This window comes from Argiope bruennichi, chromosome 11 (genome assembly GCF_947563725.1).
Source record: "Argiope bruennichi chromosome 11, qqArgBrue1.1, whole genome shotgun sequence".
In the NCBI taxonomy this organism is placed as follows: Eukaryota; Metazoa; Arthropoda; class Arachnida; order Araneae; family Araneidae; genus Argiope; species Argiope bruennichi.
Genome location: NC_079161.1, coordinates 35,361,340 through 35,381,032, shown reverse-complemented (window position 1 = coordinate 35,381,032; position 19,693 = coordinate 35,361,340). Strand labels below are relative to the sequence as shown.

The 19,693-nt window shown below is 31.6% G+C and overlaps 1 protein-coding gene across 1 annotated transcript; it reads right to left on the bottom strand.

Moving 5' to 3' along the window:
* Nucleotides 1-5,623: 5,623 nt before the first annotated feature.
* On the bottom strand, nucleotides 5,624-16,015 carry LOC129956516 (uncharacterized). The gene is made up of 3 exons (XM_056068437.1): nucleotides 15,989-16,015; nucleotides 5,824-6,999; nucleotides 5,624-5,677 (listed from the first exon to the last, which is right to left on the bottom strand). The coding sequence occupies exons 1-3, from the start codon at nucleotides 16,013-16,015 to the stop codon at nucleotides 5,624-5,626; spliced, it is 1,257 nt and encodes a 418-aa protein (XP_055924412.1).
* Between the last annotated feature and the right edge of the window lie 3,678 nt (nucleotides 16,016-19,693).

Here is a 19,693-nt window from a genome sequence, read left to right as displayed (position 1 = left end):
TCTCTGTTGAACTTCTGACGCAGGAATGCCCGATATGAAAGGAATGGGGTATTAGATTTCAAGAATAAGAGTATCGATCAAAAAATAGTACTTTGTCACTATACTGGAACTGATAACACTGTGAAAAAAATTAGATCATTGTGCCATAGGGGAAATCAGCTCTCAGATTTAGAAAATTTGATAGTAATAACTAAACATTGCTGAATTCCAATATTTCTTAAATATACAAAGAAAAATCAAACCAATTTCCTCTTTATATATACACACTAATACGTGATATATAATGAATTAAAATATTTTAAAAATAAAACAGATAAGATAAAAAAAAAATGCCAATAACATTTCGATTCCTTATTCAGTTTGAAAACTGAATGAAAACCTGCCTAATTCGATTTTTCTGTTGAAAATGAAATAGATGTTTAAAGAAATTTTATTTGTGGCCATTACCATTCCACTGTTATACCAAACGCTTCCAGATTTCAATTTAGTTTTATTGTATTGTAATAGATGGCACAATGGGTTCTACTAATCCAAAGTGCTAAGTCACATGACCATAAGTTTGTGTAAAAAGCGAGCTGTTGGCATTCGCTCGTAAAAAAAGAGAGTGGATTCTTCGTCTCCGGTAGCGATGAGTGTTTAATAATCTTACTCTACGGCGGCAGTTAGTTTTGCTATGCGCAGACATGCTGTTAGGCTTCGTCCTTTGGTGACATCTAAGTATTTTAACTTCTAACTTTAATGTAATTAACCTTTCCTGTCTTAATTGTTAATGTCCTGTTAATTTTGTTTACTCTAAATAAATTAACTGCTTTTCTTTAGACATTACTTCTTTTCTTAATCAGTACCCTAGATACTGATCCAAATGGGATTGAATGGGCATTTTGGGGACATATATAAGGGAATTCCTTTGTAAGTAATTCTGAACTATATACCGTATTTAATTTTTGGAATTTCCAAACGGTCGTAGAGTTCTTATATTATTATTACCAGACATATTGTGACAAACAAGAAAACACTAATACCATACCGTTTTCTTTTCTTCCTTTCCTTTTTTTTTTTTTTTTTTTTTTTTTTTGTATAATTTTCAGCTCTGGTGACTTGTTTCCGAAATCTCTCTTTTACTACATAATTATTCTTACATTGAACATTTAATTTAAAATGACTAAAACGTTATAGAGATATATAAAGCGATTTTTTGAAACTATACTGGAAGTTTGGAAGTTTAAAATGTAGTGCATAAATTCTTCAATCAGTAATTCTCTTAGTTAGCAAAAAAACTCTTCTCAAGTTGATAAATCTAATAAGTTATTAACTAATAAATCAAACTAATGAAACTAAATCTAAATTGTCGGTGACTCTTACTCAAACGCTTTTCTTTTCTTTTTTGTGAAAAAGGAAATTGAGAAAAATGATAGTTATTTTTATCGTTTGTTTTCCTTTTCCTCCCATTTTAAAGCAATCATAACAAATTAAAGTGTCTTTGACAGTAAAATTTTCGAGTATTAAGAAAATTTATGACTACCCTTAATTATATCGGAATCGTCTTATAGTTTAAATGTATTTCTAAATTAATCATTCCTTTTAATGATGAGTTTTTGGGAAAGAAAGGGACTTACGATGCTGTAAGAGTTATCACATTGCTTTCTCAAATACACTTTATGATTGCATCTAGTTTCGTCTTATATATCTCATTTGATTTATTTTCAGAAATTGCTTTGTTATTGAAGTAGGAAAATATTCCGCCAGAGAGCTCGTTTGCATATTTAAAACTTTATTCAATCGGAAATTCATTTTTGATTTGAAACTACTGCGACTCTTTTTGTTTGATTTTTAGGTTTCTCAGATAATTCCTTGTTTATTTAGTTTAAGAAAACTTTTGACTACTGTCTGCATTTCGATGAGTCATTCCTTTTTCAAATCTTTTGTGCACAATTGTCCTATTTTAAATTTATCATACTTATTTCAGAGAATTTGCTTAATTTCAAGTAAATGTCATAGATCTCTTTCTCTACTTTATTCTGTTAAAAGAAAATTTTGACAATCTATGGTAGAACATGAAAAACTTTCAAGATTACAGATCCATTCTTTTAGAAACTTTTGTACCAAGCAGTACTTGAAAGTAATCGCAAGAAAAATAATCCGACATGTTAATTACATTCTACAAAAACTGCAAGTGAGGCACCAAGACAACATATGCAAGGAAAATAATCGTAATATTAATTAAATTCTACAAAACTTACACGTTAATAGCTAGACAATATATTCTAGGAAAATAATCGTAATTACGTTTCACAAAACCTGTAAATGAAATTGTAAGACAGAGTGTCCGAGAGAGAAATTTGAAATATGTTAATAATTAGAAGTCAATTATATGAGTCCTTAAAGGATTAAATAAGAAAAAAGTGGTACAGGATCAGGATATAAGAGACCATTTTAGAATGAATTTAACATGCGCTAAATTAAGATAAAAATAAGGAAATTAACTCTAATTTAAATTAGATTAAGAGATATCATTTCTTATATATATAATTTTTTGCATATTAAGGATAAGGCTTTGTTCTGATGAAATTTTAATTACTAATTTCGTAAAAATGAAACAAAAGTAGGAGTGAATTTCCTTGCAACATTCTAAACAATTATTTCCATCTTCACAGGAAACTGTCTTTTTTTTTCGAAGAGCATCATCATCCAATATCATAACATTATATCATTTGTCGAATGCAAAAGGTCAGCTAACGGCATTTGAGGTGTGATTGAGACGTCATGAAAGCACTCGAGGGCTATTCTCACGATCATACAGTAAAGTTGCCGCCTTACGCGGTCAAGCAGTATTGCCGTTTATAAGCGGTCAGTGAACCTCTATGCCACTAGCTAACCGAAGATTTTACCAGAATTTCAATTTATATACCAAATATTAATTAAATAATTTAATTAGTGGTAAAAATTTATTATCCTTAAAATTGTTGTATATAAACTATAGATTGATTCCTTGCTGAGAAGTTTTCAGAAATCTAGTTTGTTTGTTTTTTCCCTAAGCATGTTTGAGCATATTTCGTAGGAAATACAGACAAGCCAGGTTCAGTTACGCCTTATTCTGTTTGGCTATAATAAAATCAACTTATTTCACAATATATAGTTTGATAGTATCTCCAACATGCAGATTACTTATCGAATTACTTGATGCACAATATATGCTTCTTTATTGAGCATTATTTACACATTTTACCTTTCCTTCTATTTTTTTAAACAACATTATCACTTTTTAAATTTAGCTGATATATATAAATCGAAGTCGTATTTCTTAAATAGTAGAGTTTGCCACTTCGCTTTAACATCTGATGTGTTAAAGTTGTTTTTCCTCACTAGATGTCGCTAGTCGTTTTTAATAAAGATAACCGTATTAATTATGCATTATGATATGACGGTATTAAATACATTTGCGTTTTAACGTTCTAATCAAATAGTATGAAAAAGCATCTTTTCTTTTATAAAATCGGATCACTTATCTTAATATATGTTAAATAAAAGCATACGGTTTTCCTCAAAATAATTGAAATCGATACATGTAAGAAATAGCATAGAATGTCGATTTTGTGTTTTGTTTCTACATCCATTTAAAAGACGTGTCCATTTAAAAGACATTAATATGTATGACGAGTTAAATAGAATTCATAGCTGACAGGCAAAGAGAAATAGGAAATGTGTCCTTAAAATTGTCCAAGGCTATTTAGAATCCAAAAATATAGTAATTTAATTTTTTCTTCATTTTCTAGTATGCATATAAATGAAAAACATCTTAAAATGCATGCCAAAAATTAAATGAACACTTCTGTAATTCTCTACAAATAATTACTCATTTCTTTCTGGTGAACACCATTTTATTTTCGGACACATTTTTTGTGGCACTTCATGTAGACTGTTACAGATTAGGACACCTCTCACAGTTGGATGCCTCATCTCTCTCTCAGAATCGTTCTTACACACACTACGTTCTGATACAAAAAGAATTAACAAGAACTTTGTACTCGACAGATACGCCATCTATCGGCGTGAAGCTGTAACATACTCCCCACCTTGAAACCCCAAGGTTTCAAGAGATTACAATGTTCAATAACATAAACAATATTACAACTTTTACACAAAGCTAGTAAAAAACACACAATATACATAATAATCAACATCTTTAAGAAATAACAATCAAAACTTACAAATTTCAACATTAAATATTACAAATTAATTATGTTCCATAGGCAATACACAGATTTTAGAAATGGCTCTTTTACAAATACTAGACTGTGTTTTAATCTTAACAACACGAATTTTCTTATCATCACCATAATAAATTTTAATTATCCTACCCATAGCCCATTTATAACAAGGCAAATTATCTTCAATTAATAACACTAAATCTCCTAATTTTACATTATTTTTGTCAAACATCCATTTAGATCTCTGTTGTAATTGACTTAAATAATTACGATGCCGTAATTGACTTAAATAATTACGATGCCAAAATTTCCACATATATTGTACAAGTCTAGTTACCTTTTGCCATTTCTTGAGATGACTTTCTTTTAAATTTGTCAAATCAGGCTCATTCAAAGAGGTTAAAGACCTATTTATTAAAAAATGTGCAGGAGTAAGAACCTCAAAATCGTTCTCGTTAGCTGACAAGGGGCAAAGTGGTCGAGAATTCAAAATTCCCTCAATTTGCACAATTACCGTTAAGAACTCTTCATAAGTTAAGTTTATTCCCTTAACAACTCTTTTTAAATGGTATTTAAATGACTTTATAGCTGCCTCCCAAAGACCGCCAAAGTGTGGGGATCTAGGTGGAATAAATTTCCACTCAATGCCTTCTGCAGCTAAATAGCCTGCCAGCTTTTCATCTGGTTTGCTAACCATTTCATGAAGTTTTTTAATTTCTCTATTAGCTCCTACAAAATTCTTAGCATTATCTGAAAATAGTTTCGCACATTTACCTCTTCGAGCCATGAATCGTTTTAAAGTCGCTATAAAGGAATCAGAAGTCAAATCTGAAACAATTTCTATATGAACAGCTTTAAAACAAAAACATACAAAAACACAAATATAAATTTTTTGTAAAGCACCTTTACGCTGAGCTTTATTCTTAATATAAAACGGCCCACAGAAATCGGCACCAGCACAATTAAAAGCAAAATCTGGAGACACTCTTTCCTTGGGCAAATTGCCCATGATTTGAGAAGGTGCAATTGGTTGGGCTTTGAAACAAATGATACATTGATGAACGATTTTTCTGCAGCTATTACGTCCATTTAGAGGCCAAAATTTCTCTCTAACCAGATATAGCAAGGAAGAAGCACCAACATGTAAATATTTATTGTGAAAATGTTCTATTATAATTAAAGTTAATCTATGGCTTTTTGGCAAAATTATTTGATGCTTTTTATTAAAATTAAAATTACTATTACCCAACCGTCCTCCGACTCTTAACAATCCTTTAGAATCCAAGAAAGGATTCAAAGTTTTTAATTTACTACCAGGAGGCACACAGTGGTGTTTTTGGAGACTACTGACGTCTTTGGCAAACTCTTGGATTTGGATATTTTTAATTAAAAATGTCTCTGCATAGTTCAATTCCTCAGCATTCAGTGGACCGGTTGTCTTCACTGCTTCTTTTAGATTCTTGACAAACCTGAAAACATAACTTAAAATACGAACAATTTTACTATAATTATTACTTATATCTAATATGCACTGTAAAAAACTAGGAATATTACAAATGGAAAGATTAATCATAGGATCATTATTCAGTTCAGAGTTCTTTGCAGTTCTTTTCACCTCAAAAAGATATTCATCATCTGAGACACCAGGATCGTCATTGAAGTTTGGACAGCTACTAGATGAAAGAAAAGACGGTCCATGCCACCAAATGTCCAACTGTTGGATCTTTGAAGGGAAAACTCTTCGTGATATCAAGTCCGCAGGATTCTCAGCAGTATTTACATAATGCCATTGGAAGTTCTTAGTATACTCTTGAATCCTAGCGACTCGATTAGCCACAAAAGTTTTCAACGATGTAGGTGGAGTTTTGATCCAAGCAAGCACCACAGTGGAGTCCGAGTACAAATGTACTCCATCAATGTCTAGTTGCAAGGATGACAGAACCTTAACGGTAAGCGTGGAAAGCAAATCCGCTGCACACAGCTCCAAACGTGGGATACTAATTTCTTTGATGGGAGCCACTCGAGATTTGCTGCATAAGAGTGACACCTTTATCTCACCAGACCTTGACAAAGACCTGGTGTAGATAGCACAACCATATGCATTTTTCGAAGCATCTCCGAAGCCTATCAGGTCTACTTTCAGAACTTTAGAACATAACACATGACGATCTATGTTTACATTTTTCAATTGACTCAATTCAGAACTAAATTTTTCCCACTCTCTATTTAAGTGTAAGGGAACTTCATCGTCCCAATCAATTCTTAAAATCCACAACTTCTGCAAGAACATTTTCGCTGTGATTATCAAAGGTCCTAAGAGGCCTAAAGGATCAAACAATCTGGATATGTCCGATAGCATTGTTCTTTTTGTTGCAGGTCTCACAATTTTTTGAACACTAAAACTAAATGTATCCTTTTCAGGATTCAATTGTAATCCCAAAGTTTTTAAAGTAGCTGAGTTGGGGTTATCGAAATTGTATTCTCGGTCCGACGTTGGGACATTTTGTAACAAAACAGGATTATTTGAGCTCCATTTGTGAAGCTCCATACCAGCTGATTTTAACAATTGTATTAACTGGTTTTGTAGTTCAATGGCAGAAGATAAATCCTCGGTACCACTGAGTATATCGTCGACGTAAAAATCTTTGCCAGCAGCAGCGGCTAAAGGATAGTTGTTCTGCTCATCACAGCATATTTGTTTTAGTACTCTGGTCGCCAAGTAAGGAGCGCATTTGGTTCCGTAGGTAACAGTGAGCAACTTAAATACACGTAATTTCTCATCCTCTAAATCCTTCCATAAAATACATTGTAAATCACACTGATCTGGATGTATCCAAATTTGACGATATCAGCGGTGAAAACTATAGAATGTTTTCGAAATCTCAACAAAATAGCGAACAAATCATCTTGGACAACGGATCCTGAATACAAATTATCATTAAGCGATTGTCCAGATGACGTTGCCTCTGATGCGTTAAAAACAACGCGTAATTTTGTAGTACTACTTTCTGGCCTAAAAACGCCATGATGAGGCATAATGTACCTTGTAGTTTCGCAAGTTGCCTGCATATGCCCCAAATTCTCATACTCAGTTAAAAATTCGCTGTATAGTTGCCTATACTCTGGTTCTCTCTTCAAACGTTGCCAAAGTGAATTAAATCTTTTAGTAGCAATGTGTTTTGATTCGCCTAAACATGGGGGGTCTATTTTAAACGGCATTTTAACAACATAGCTTCCATCGTCATTTCTGAAATGTGTTTTCATGAAATGATCTTCACATATTAAACTCTCATCATTTTGTAATTTATCCCCCTCAACATCTTCAATTTCCCAAAATTTCCTTAAATTTGCATCCAAATCTTCTATTACCAACCCACAATGAACAGTAGTTTCGTTTTCTATTGGAACACTTCCGGTAGCAACAAACCCAAACACAGTATTTTGAAAAACAATGTCTGTTCCCGGAAACCTAATTTGACCCGATCTTAAAAGTTCATAGAATATTTGGGCACCTAATAAAATATCCACCTCTCCAGGTTCATTGAAACTCACATCCGCTAAATTAAAACTATCTAATTCTAGCGTATCAATGTCAAATTGTTTCGAGGGGATACAATCTGTTATATGCGGCACTACCAATAACTCAATTCCCTTTTCAAAGCTTCCGCTAACGTTCGAAATTTTTGTTTTTACGATCCAGTTAATAACAGAAGATGGATTTAGTCCAGAAACCACAATGTTTCGTCTTTCTTTTTTCAAATTCAGTTTATCGGCTAAACGTTTTGAAATGAAATGACTCATACTACCAACATCCAGTAACGCACGTGCACTCATAAACATTCCTACATTATTTTGAATCATTACATTTGCAGTACTTAATAAAACCATTTTGTTTAGATTTAAGTTGGTAGCAGTGAATGAATGCGTAGTGTTCGAAGGTGACTCATTCAACAGTTGCGAAGAGTTATGACTGGGATTTTCAATTCGGGGAACGAATACATTTGACCTTGGATTTAATCCCGCGTTAGCATTTTGCGAGCGAGTTTCAGTTTCGCTTTGAGTATTTCCCAAGTGCAAAAGAGTGTTATGTCGTTTTTTGCAAATGGAGCAACTGGATTTTGAATAACAGTTAGCAATTTTATGGTGATTTAAACAATTAAAACATAATTGCTTATTTTTAACGACTTCTATTCTCTCATTAACAAGCATTTTTGAACACAGGACATACATTCAGGGAATGATTTTCATTAGATTTACAAATTACACATTTCGGAGTTTTAACTTCCGATACAAATGCTTTTTGTGGACTGTATTCTTTACGATATTTTTGAGAATGGTTTACAATTTGCGGTCGTGAAAACACATTACTATCATTTTTGAATTTTGACGATACATAAATATCGCAATGCCTGGCCAAATCTGATGGCACATACCAAGATTCTCCTTGTTTCACGCCAATATGAATTTGTAGTTCACGATCTAATGAATCAAATATTTTTTCGGAAACCATGAGTTCACAAACTCCCTTAAAATCATTTACCTTTCTTAATTGACAATAATAATCAAAAGCTGCACTAAGTCGCGATGCAAACTGGATATAGCTTTCGTTTGGACGTTTTTTCGCTTTACGGAAATTATTTAAAACTTCTTGTGGGGTGGACTGAAATTCTTTTAACACTAATTCTTTTAATTTGTCATACATACACAATTCATCTTCATTTAAATATATCATTAAATTGGTAACTTTTTCGCCTAAAATATTTAATAGGATCTCTGATTTGAATTGTTCTGGGACATGTTTGGTTTTGAAAGCTCTTTCAAGCGATTGGAAAAATAAATTATACGACTCTGCTCGTGTAGGAACAGGAATAGTTAAAGTTTTGACACTTTTTATCAAACTTTCTAAGCTAAAATTAGAATCAGAATCGCTATTTGTTACATTAACCTTTTGTGTTACATCTTTTTGTAAATTCGCAAGCTCAAGTTGTTTTTCTAATTGCGCGAGTTTAAGTTTTTCCAATTCTACTTTCTGTGCTTCATTTTTCTCGTAGAGTTTAAGTTTTTCCAATTCTAGTTTCTGTGCTTCATTTTTCTCGTAGAGTTTAATTTTTTCCAATTCTAGTTTCTGTGCTTCATTTTTCTCGTAATCTTTTTTCCTATCAATTATTGACTCAACTACAGTTTTTACGAATTCATAATTATCTATATAGATCTCGCTCTTTTCAATTAAATCTTTAATAGTAACTACTTTGGCACCCGAAGGAATATCAATTTCTAGCTCCTCGGCAACTTCAATTAATTCACTCTTTTTAAGTTTTGAAAAGAGAACTCTGAATATATGCAACTCATAAAAACGAAACTAATACACAAATTTGGAAAACAAAAGTATACTCACAGTTACCCTGAAACCAAAACGGACATAATAATCCAATCATCGGATAGTCCAATCATAGGAATTTACACTTTATATCCATTGAAGATCACTCTAAGGATTCAGAATTCACTGAGAACAATATCAAATAAACACACGCGGCAAAACAGAAACACTTGCCGACTTCACAAAACTCGCGATGGCTCAATACTGCGTAGTCGACGGACCACTTAATGTAATTCTCTACAAATAATTACTCATTTCTTTCTGGTGAACACCATTTTATTTTCGGACACATTTTTTGTGGCACTTCATGTAGACTGTTACAGATTAGGACACCTCTCACAGTTGGATGCCTCATCTCTCTCTCAGAATCGTTCTTACACACACTACGTTCTGATACAAAAAGAATTAACAAGAACTTTGTACTCGACAGATACGCCATCTATCGGCGTGAAGCTGTAACAACTTCTATTAAGCTTTGATTTAAAATATATTAATATTTCTCTTACACCTGGAAATTAAGTAAATTCCTAACATTTTTATAATATTTTACTTTATATATTTATACAAAATCTATTATCGTGATGACGTGATGGGTATTTCAACGGAACGACCTCTAAAAGTAATAAAAGCGTAACGTGTGCGTGCGCGCTCGTGTGTGTGTGTGTGTGTTATTGCTTGACAGGTCATATGGTGAAAATATGTAAATTAATTTGCGCTATGTAAGCATGACTGTTTGGCCCTGGACTACGAAATTTTGCTCATGCGTATCCGGAAAATCGGAAATGTTCATTTCGTAGCGATTTTTTTTTTGGAATTTTTAATTAGAATTTTAATTAAAAATTAATCTGAATCCTGCCATTTTTCCGAGATAACTTCCAAAAATATTTTAATATTAAATATTAAATTTTATTATTATTAAATATTAATTAAATATTAAATATATTAGTTTTAATATTAAATATATAAAATAAAAACACAATTATTGCACTGTTTCAAAATTTAAAAAGATGTATTTTTAATAATATTACAAAATAATCGTGAGAAATTTTGCTACATGTTGGCCAATTTTCAGTAACAAATTACATTGTCACCCCGATGTCCAAACCGCTTTCATTATTTCATCAGCTATCTGATCGTGTGATTTTTCCACATTGTTGAAAATTAAAGAAAAATTTTGTTTAATATCTCTGTAGTTTACGAGACGGATAAGAAAGTGAAGTTTATATTACACCGCAAAATTTATAGAATAGATGAATTTATATTGTTAATAGCGTTTTGATATCATGGAACTGTTCTCTATCAGAAAGGTTCATGTACACAATAAGCATAACTTAAGTAAGACAAAATAAAACGATGTTATTACCAGATAATTTGAAGGAATTGTGTACATTCGGATATATCGGAAATCAAATATAATCAGTAGTCACCTATTACTACTAATCTCTATTATTACTAAATGTGAAGGAATTCTGTGATAGCTCTCCATATGCCAGAACCTTTGACCTACAGCGACCAAACATTTTATATATACTTTGGAGGGTCCGAATTTCCATTTTGGAGATATTTTAATCAATTAAAGAATATTATTTCATGTCTATTCAAACTGTACTACCCTTTTCTCTGATATAAATGTAAATATAACCAAGAAATGGCACTCGAAACCACCCAAAGGCATTTGGATAAATAAAATAAATATTCTTTGTGAGAGTTGGACATAATTTTCTGTAAATTAAAGGGCAACTAGTGGAAGGAGTCTCCAAAAACGTTTTCTCACTTACTCTTGCATTGAATTAGGTTATAGTAGTTACGAAATATTAACCTTCCGTGTGAATTTAGCCTTTTTTACCCAATCCATCGTGTCATCTGTGGTGAGTGTTTTGACGATTAATCCCTGGAATGCGGCATTCGGAAATCAATTTTGAGTTTTAGACATCTTTTCCCTAATCGATTGAAATAAAAAAATGTGACACAAAACTACATTTATAATCAGAAAATCCCATATCAAATTTAATGTATTTGAGTCACTGCGTTTTTGATTTATTGCCTTTACATGTTTCTAAAAGATCAGAACAGCCGAACACTTCATTGGATTTAATTCGAAACTTGACAGGTCTGTTTGTCTATTCTATTGGCGTTAAATATGTGTACCAAATTTTATTTATTTAGCTTTCTTCGTTCTCTTACATTGCTAATGAATTTAATGTGCATCATTTCCGCTTACACGACGGCTCTTAGGTGGAATCTGGTCTTGAAACTGAAGCCCTTTAATCCAGTTTGAAGACCCGGGGATGAAACCCTACCAGGTTAAACCCAACACTAGTTGTTAAAATCTTAAGAGGCACAAGAATTATTGAAAGAAAAAGAATGATAAATCATAGATTTGAATGCAGATCAAAATGTTTATCAACACCATGCAAGCAAGTCGTGACTCATTTTTATTTGAAAACCAAAATATTTTTACCCACAAACAATTCCTAATCTCAATTATGTGTTAATATTTATATAAACTCAATACATATAGCAACACTTCAAAAATAAATTTCTTACTCGAGTAGTTCATATGATAATGATTGTTTGGAATGCATTTTATTACCATTAAAGTTTAAACGTACAATGCATGAATTTCTTAATCTTTTACATTTCAAGTGTTACTAAGTTGTCTTTTATTATCATCCAGTGTATTTCGTAAAATCAGTTTTAATCCTTTTATTTACTTTCAACCACAATAGGAAATTAATCTAAAAGCAATTCCTTTTATTTTCTTAGCCCTTTAGTCCTAGTTACTTAGTATAATATTAAAGGTTCTTTTTCCTTATACTTGCGATAGCAGATCTGGCTGAATTTCAATATGATCACATTTAGTGATGAATTAAAATAATAGAATGCAGAGAATTTATGAAAGGCTACTTAAAAGCTTTTACTTCGTTCTTAAAAGTAATTACTAGCAAAATTCACTTACAAAAATGGCATAAGATTTTTTCCGCACAAATTAGTCAAGTGCATTTTAGAGGGAATAGCAGTTATTGGAGGCATTTTATGTCCCAATTTATGAATCGAATTTACCTTACTCATTGTTTGATTGTAAAAGTCGTGAACATTTAATTAGACATGAACTTTTGTGATAAAAACAATTTGAAACGCTTATTTCAAAAAGCTTATAAAGGATTAAAAGTTCAAAAATGGATTTTTGGTGATATCTTCTGGTTGGTTAATAATTTGGAGCAGAGATGCTTCCAAATTTTTAATTTTCTTTAATTTCGTGCTCTTGAAAAATACGTTTACTGCTGAAATCTCATAAAGAATACTATTTAAGAGTTTCTTTGCAGTAAAACTTCAAAAATATCAGTATTTATCAAATATAAAAATGTTATATAATATGTTTTTTGAGTATTCCGCATTTTCAATGATTGTTTTAAAAGGATTCTAATGATTTCATTCAGATTACTATTTTCAAACTTATGAAAATGGTTATGTCTGTTAAATCACAATCAGACGTAGAAATACATTCAACTTACCAAGAAAGTTAGAAGATTTATGTTTCTTCGCCATTCCTGAAGGACAAACAGAGAACAATTATTAAACTTAAGCATTTCAAATCAATAATTAAAAAAATGATGAGCTTTGGTTTTTTGTTTCACGCAATTGTATAGATTTATTCTACAAAAATACAACATTTCAGAACCCATTGCTATAAACGTCAAGATAAATTTCTGAAAGCTAAATGAAACAGAAATTGTTAAAAGCTCCAGTATGACCGCTAATGTCCTTATGACCTTACTACAATTTGGTTTAACACACACTTCCACCTTCCATCATACATAACGATAAAACAATATTTAAAGTAAACATCGATGTAAAAAAAGGTTTAATTTAAAGTGCATTTGAGATTTCCAGCAATTTACAGAAACAGGATAAAACAGTTCCATTTATTGAAGTATTCATAAATCTCACAGGTGCTTTAACAGTTCTACCACTTTTTGTACTCAATGTTCAATTACTTTGACGAATGAAGAGAGAATTGCAATTGTTTGGCATAACTAAAGTTTGAAATTTCCTGAATAGGAATAACTTATGATCTTGCGTTGTAAATGCTCTCTTATGTAATCCTAAAATTACTTGTATAGTGTTATATAAAAAAACAACCATTGATATTTTATTTGGGGCAATCCAATTGTGTAGTAAACGGATGTGAAATTCAAAATATGAACTGCTAAACGAGTCACTGATGCAAGTCAAAAACTTTGTGCTATTAATAATTTTTAGGAAAACTTATATCCATTTTTCCACGTTATTTTTTATAAACCTCTGATACAATTTACAACTGGCAATTCTTTCATATAGTCCATTGTTGCAAAGGTTGCTTTTCGTAGAAACACAGATGCAAACAATCGTATATCAGATGATGATATTTAGGATCAAAGCTTTGGTGATATAATGTTTTGACTTCTGGAGAACTATCAGAAAATGATGTACGAAATTTGAAATAAAATCGAACAAAGCAGGTTTTATAGACAGAAACGTGTTAAATAAATGATAATATTTTGAAGTAAGGCAAATACGTTACATTGAATTTTTTTTTCAATTACATACAAAGCAATTTTAGTTAAATCACTAATCAGAAATATTAATTTTATTTGCGATTTCTAATAACTATTACAAAAGGGATTTTTTTCTTAATATCAAATACCATATAACAACTATTAAATTTAAAGATTAAACATATTTTTATAAGGCGGAAAAAGAGACGTCAGAGGAATTTAGGCAATTAAACTAACTAAAACGTTTATTTTATAAAAAGGAATTTTATTATAAAAACAAAAAGATTGGAGGTAATCAGCGCGGTGGAGCCGCGACTACCCTCAATAATTTTAATTAAAATCATTATTATAATTCTGGTTTATTAATTTATACCAAAACTGTTTCCAATTTGTAAAAATAAATACATGAAAATGTATTGTGTATGAAACATAAATCATTGCAAATGGTTTGAAAAATTGCAAAATCATTGCAAAATTTCTTGTTGGATTATGCTCAAATCAAGATTCCTGTGGAGATTCTCAGTATTAACAAAGTTTATACCATTGTTACTATACATGACTTTGGATCAATAAATTTCCGCACATTTCTTTGGATGAAAGTTTTTTGTTCTATACAGTTCCAATCAGGATTCCTGAGGATATTTTCAGCATCAACAATGTTTTAACCATTGTTGCTATACTTAATTTTGCATCTATCTTGTCTGGTTATGAATCATCTTAGGCAGAGGAAGATGGCTCTTGTAGATACAAACTTCAAAATGTTTTGCATGATACAGTGTATAAATGAAATGAATCATCAAACATTTCTCATCTTATTTTAGTTAAGAAGACCAGCAAGGTTCAAAGCTCCCTAAAATGGATCAGAATCCCGTTTAAAGGAACCTAGTATAAACATTATTTTATCTGGAAATGTGGCGTCCAAGTCCATCATTCATCACATCATTACACTAACATTTTCGAGGGGAAAGATCAATAATCCTTCTGAACTGCTAATTATAAGAGCCTGTCTTGCTGAGATAATCCCAATTAAAAAGAAAGAAAAAAGGTTGAATTACATAATTTCTTTAAATACATTTCAATCCATGGTGAATTCTTATTTTCGATTTTAAATTGATCGGCATCTGGACTTTTAAAAAGATTTCTGACAATGTCGAATGGATAAGAAAGGATTTTTTTATTATTTTCGTCAACTTCAGATATTTCGTAAACTTATATAAATATACAAAGATGCATGTAAAAAAATTTATATCATTTATGTTAAAAAAAATTAGAGTAAAATCATGCCTTTTGCTGCTCCTTTGAAAAATTATTATAATTTCGTGAATTACTTATAATTTTAAAGGTATTTCTTTTGTAAATCTCAATTTGATAATAGTTGACAACATGTTATGATAAAAATAAAGTTTGGCATTTACAAATATATATACAGGTGGTTATCAAAATAATAGAAACACCTTAAGATTTATAAAGAATCCTTTATTAGTATAGTGCAAGACCGCCTTTGGCATGTAATACAGCTTGCATTCGCCTAGGAATCGATTCATATAAGTTTTGAATAGTGTTTAGAGAAATATTGTGCCATTCCTGGAAATATTGTGAACATTCTTTGGAGAGATGCTAGTGGAGGATATCACTTCCGTATTGAACGCTATAAAATATATCATAACGGTTCAATTATATTGATGTCGGGTGACTGTGAAGGCCTAGGCAGATGATTGGACATGCCTCGCTGCATGAATAGGTGCATCATCATCATCCTGGAAAATTCTATCTCTTGCAGGAAACAAAGTTTGCATCATAGGATGGACCTGGGCAGCTAAAATTTCTCTATACTTCTCTCCAATGATCCTTCCTTTCAGGGTTACGATTGGTCCAGCAGAAACCCATGACATGGCTGCCCAGATCATGGCAGACCCATCTCCATGCTCGACAGTTGGAAGGATACAATCATGGTCATATGCTTGTGCAGGTATCCTCCAAACGTGCACCCGTCTGTTGTAGGGAAAAGTGTGAAACACGATTCTTCAAACCATATTACTTTCTTCTACTTATCAATCGACCAGGTTTTGTGTCTGTACCATTTACATGTTTACCCTTAACATCTGTGAGAAGTGGCTTGGGAATTGCTGCTCTACAATAAATGTTCTGTTTATGAAGGTGTCTGAAGGTGACTGTAATCACTAACACTAGAGGATCCAGATGGATACTGAGCTCTGCGGTCATTTTTGCTGTAGTGTGGCTTTTTGACATTATAATCCGTTTTAATACCCTTCGGTCTCTTTCATTGAGCTTCTCTTTCATCCCACTATTTTGCTTTGCCGAGATTGTTTTGCCGCGCTATGTGTACGCTGTTTTGACTTTAGACACCGTACTTCTAGAAACGCCTAAAAGTTGGAATGTTTCGGTCACGCTTACTCCAGCCAGACGGGCTACTATAATTTGGCCTCCTTGAAAATCTGAGAGGTCCAACATTTTATGCTTTCGAAAAATTCCAGGCAATATAGAAGTTTAAATACATACTACCCGAATATATAAATTGCTATTTATTAAAAAAAAACTAGTGGCTATTATTATATTTTAATGCTTACGAAGCGCATTCAAAAATGTCACTTTAATTCACAGGTGTTCACATTATTTTGATAACTACTAGTATATCGTTCAAAATATTTTAAATACCTAGTCATATAATTAGCAAATACCAATATTAAAATACTGAACCACAAAAATTTGTAAGGAGTAATAAATTCTTATTGTGTTGAAAAGCAATATTTTAATGATTTGATAATTAAATACAAATATTTACAATGTTATAATTTTGACACGCATAAAAAGAAAAGTTTATTGCTTTGTTTATAAAATGAATATAACTTTTTTAAATGTTAAACATTCTTCATTCAGTTCAATCATATTTGATTAAGACTTTGAAACATATTAAACCTATCATATTTATTTCTATGTGTCCCGAATACTTATAATTATTGCGAAACACAGACCTTTTTTCCTATGTACTTTAACACTCACTACCATCACAAATTCATGTAAAGCAAATATATGCAGGGATAAAAAGTAGTTTTCTCTGTCGTATCATTTACTTCATGTTGTACATTTCAGATTTCGATGGGAAATATCAGAGAATTCCTTTTGCTAACGAAGAGAGTAATGTATATGTTTATTAAAATTGAAATTTAGGAATGACTTATGATTATACGGTCACGATCATGAGACTTTTGACCTCGAATGCTCTCTTATGTAATTTATAACTCAAAAATTATTTGTATATAATAAAGTGGTACTTAAGAAAGATAACCATTTATACTTCATTTGAAGTTATCCAATTGTGTAATAAATGTATGTAAAATTAAAAATATGAACTGTTAAAAACATTTTTTCTATTAAGAATTTTAAAAGAAAGTTGCGCTTATTTCTCAAAATTTATTTTTATAAACCTCTGATACATCTTACCACTGGCAATTCGTTCACACTGAACATTGTTTCAGTGACCTGTTCTTATACAAACATTTATGCAAAGAATCATACCAGATGAAATATAGACTCAAATCTTTGGCGAAATAAAGTTTTGACATCTAGAGGATTGTCAAAAAGTGATGTCCGGAATTTTAAAATAAATCGAACTTACAAATGTGTAACAAATAGAAATGTATTAAATTCCGCATGTGTTAATAGGCAGTATGTGAATGAAATCTGTTTAAGGCCTTGTTGTTCTAAATAAGAGAAATAAACAGCTTTAGATCCTATTGGCGGTAATACGGCTGGCTGTAACCACTACATGCATTACCTAATTAGGTGGCAATTGAACGGCAGACCTGCATCCTGAGATCGACTTTTTCCCTGTGCGCAACCCTTGCGCTAACGCCGTATGCTTTCGGCTGGAAACGGTGGAATCCCTCCACCATAATGTTCTTTAACTTAATTTTCTATGGTTGTCTGTTGTAGTAATTGATTGAGAATTTAGTAGAGTAACTGTGTTTGTGTAGATTAAAAATAGTATATTTAAAGCCGGCAGTTTTTTAGAAATCAAAACACATTCACTATCAAGTAAATTTTTTAACTGAATAGTCACCGGATTGAAGTAGACAAAACTCGTGCATTTTATGTTTAGAAACAAGTTTATTCTTCAAATTAGAAAAGAAGTTATCGTCAGTCACGTTGTTTCTTTCCTCCCTGCTTTTTTCTTTTTTTAAATATATCTTGTGTTAATCGCTCCACATAAACTTAGTTAGAACTAAAAATAAACAGATTGAATTATGATATTTTTTCCGAAATTAGGTGGGGAAATTAGTTAAAGTTTTAATGGATTATTTATTGCGTTGCCATGGAAACCATGTTATTGCTTTTTCTATTTATTTTCTTTCACTTTGTACATTGATTACTGATTTTCGATGTATTTCTCAATTCTACCTAAAAGACGTTTTTCTTAAATTATGGGAAAAAATCCCACGAATTTCCTTCAAAACTTGTACATGATTGAAAACAAGCTATTGCTTTTAATTTAAATATTTTTTAGTTAAAAAGGTTTTTATTTATCTAACAACCTTATATTTAAGCACATATCTTCAATCGATTTAAAATCAATTTTCTGTGGAGCATAAAACTCGTTGAATCTTCAATACTTTTCGACCAAAACTTATGCAGCTTAATTTACTGTCCAATATCTGCCTTCAAAATGCTTGTCCGATTTCTAGCAGATCAATATGGTCTATCTGCATTATAGCTTTATCCAACAACCAACGGTTATTGATACTCAAAAAGTACAAACATAACCGCTTCCAAAGAAGGGTTCTTATTCAATGCAACATTGCCATCCTATCTGATGGAATTTCCTGCCGTTGACAGGTTACCGATAAGTGATGGCATCTGTTACGTCCACTTCTTTCTTATGCACAACTTGTGGCGCATGAATGAAGCGTAAAGGAAGGAATGGGATATTTGGTTTCAAGAAAGGAAAAAAAAAGGGGGGGAATAGGTTTATCGATCGACAAGTGGTACCTGGTCATAGTATTGGAACGGTAGACACTACAATGAAATTAGATCATTTACCGACTAGGGAAATAAACTGTCAGATTTTGAAAATTTGATGGCAATATTGATGCGTTATTATATTTAAAAAGTACCAGGAAGATCAAGATTCGATTTTTATTTTTTTGAATCGTGTTTATTCGGAGAAAATATTAAGATACAAATCACTTTCTGAGTACCTATGAATAATCATACCCTTATATGAAAGGGTCATTTAAATAAAATAAACCATGAATGTACTTAGTTTAACATGTTGTTCGAATTGGTTAACACAATAATTGCATTGTAGCTACTGAATGTGAACTGAACGTATCCGTTTTCGGAAAATGTCAAACAGCGCCATCTCACAAAGTTTTGAGATAACATTAGATTATCATCCAACGGCAAGAATGCAATTAAAACAAAAATTTACGAGATGGCGCTATATGACATTGTCAGCATGATAACAGATAGGAAAAGAAACCTCTAATAGTTAGTTATAAAATATATGTTTGTTGTGTTTAAAATCGCATTTTTTCACGGCAGACGTCTAT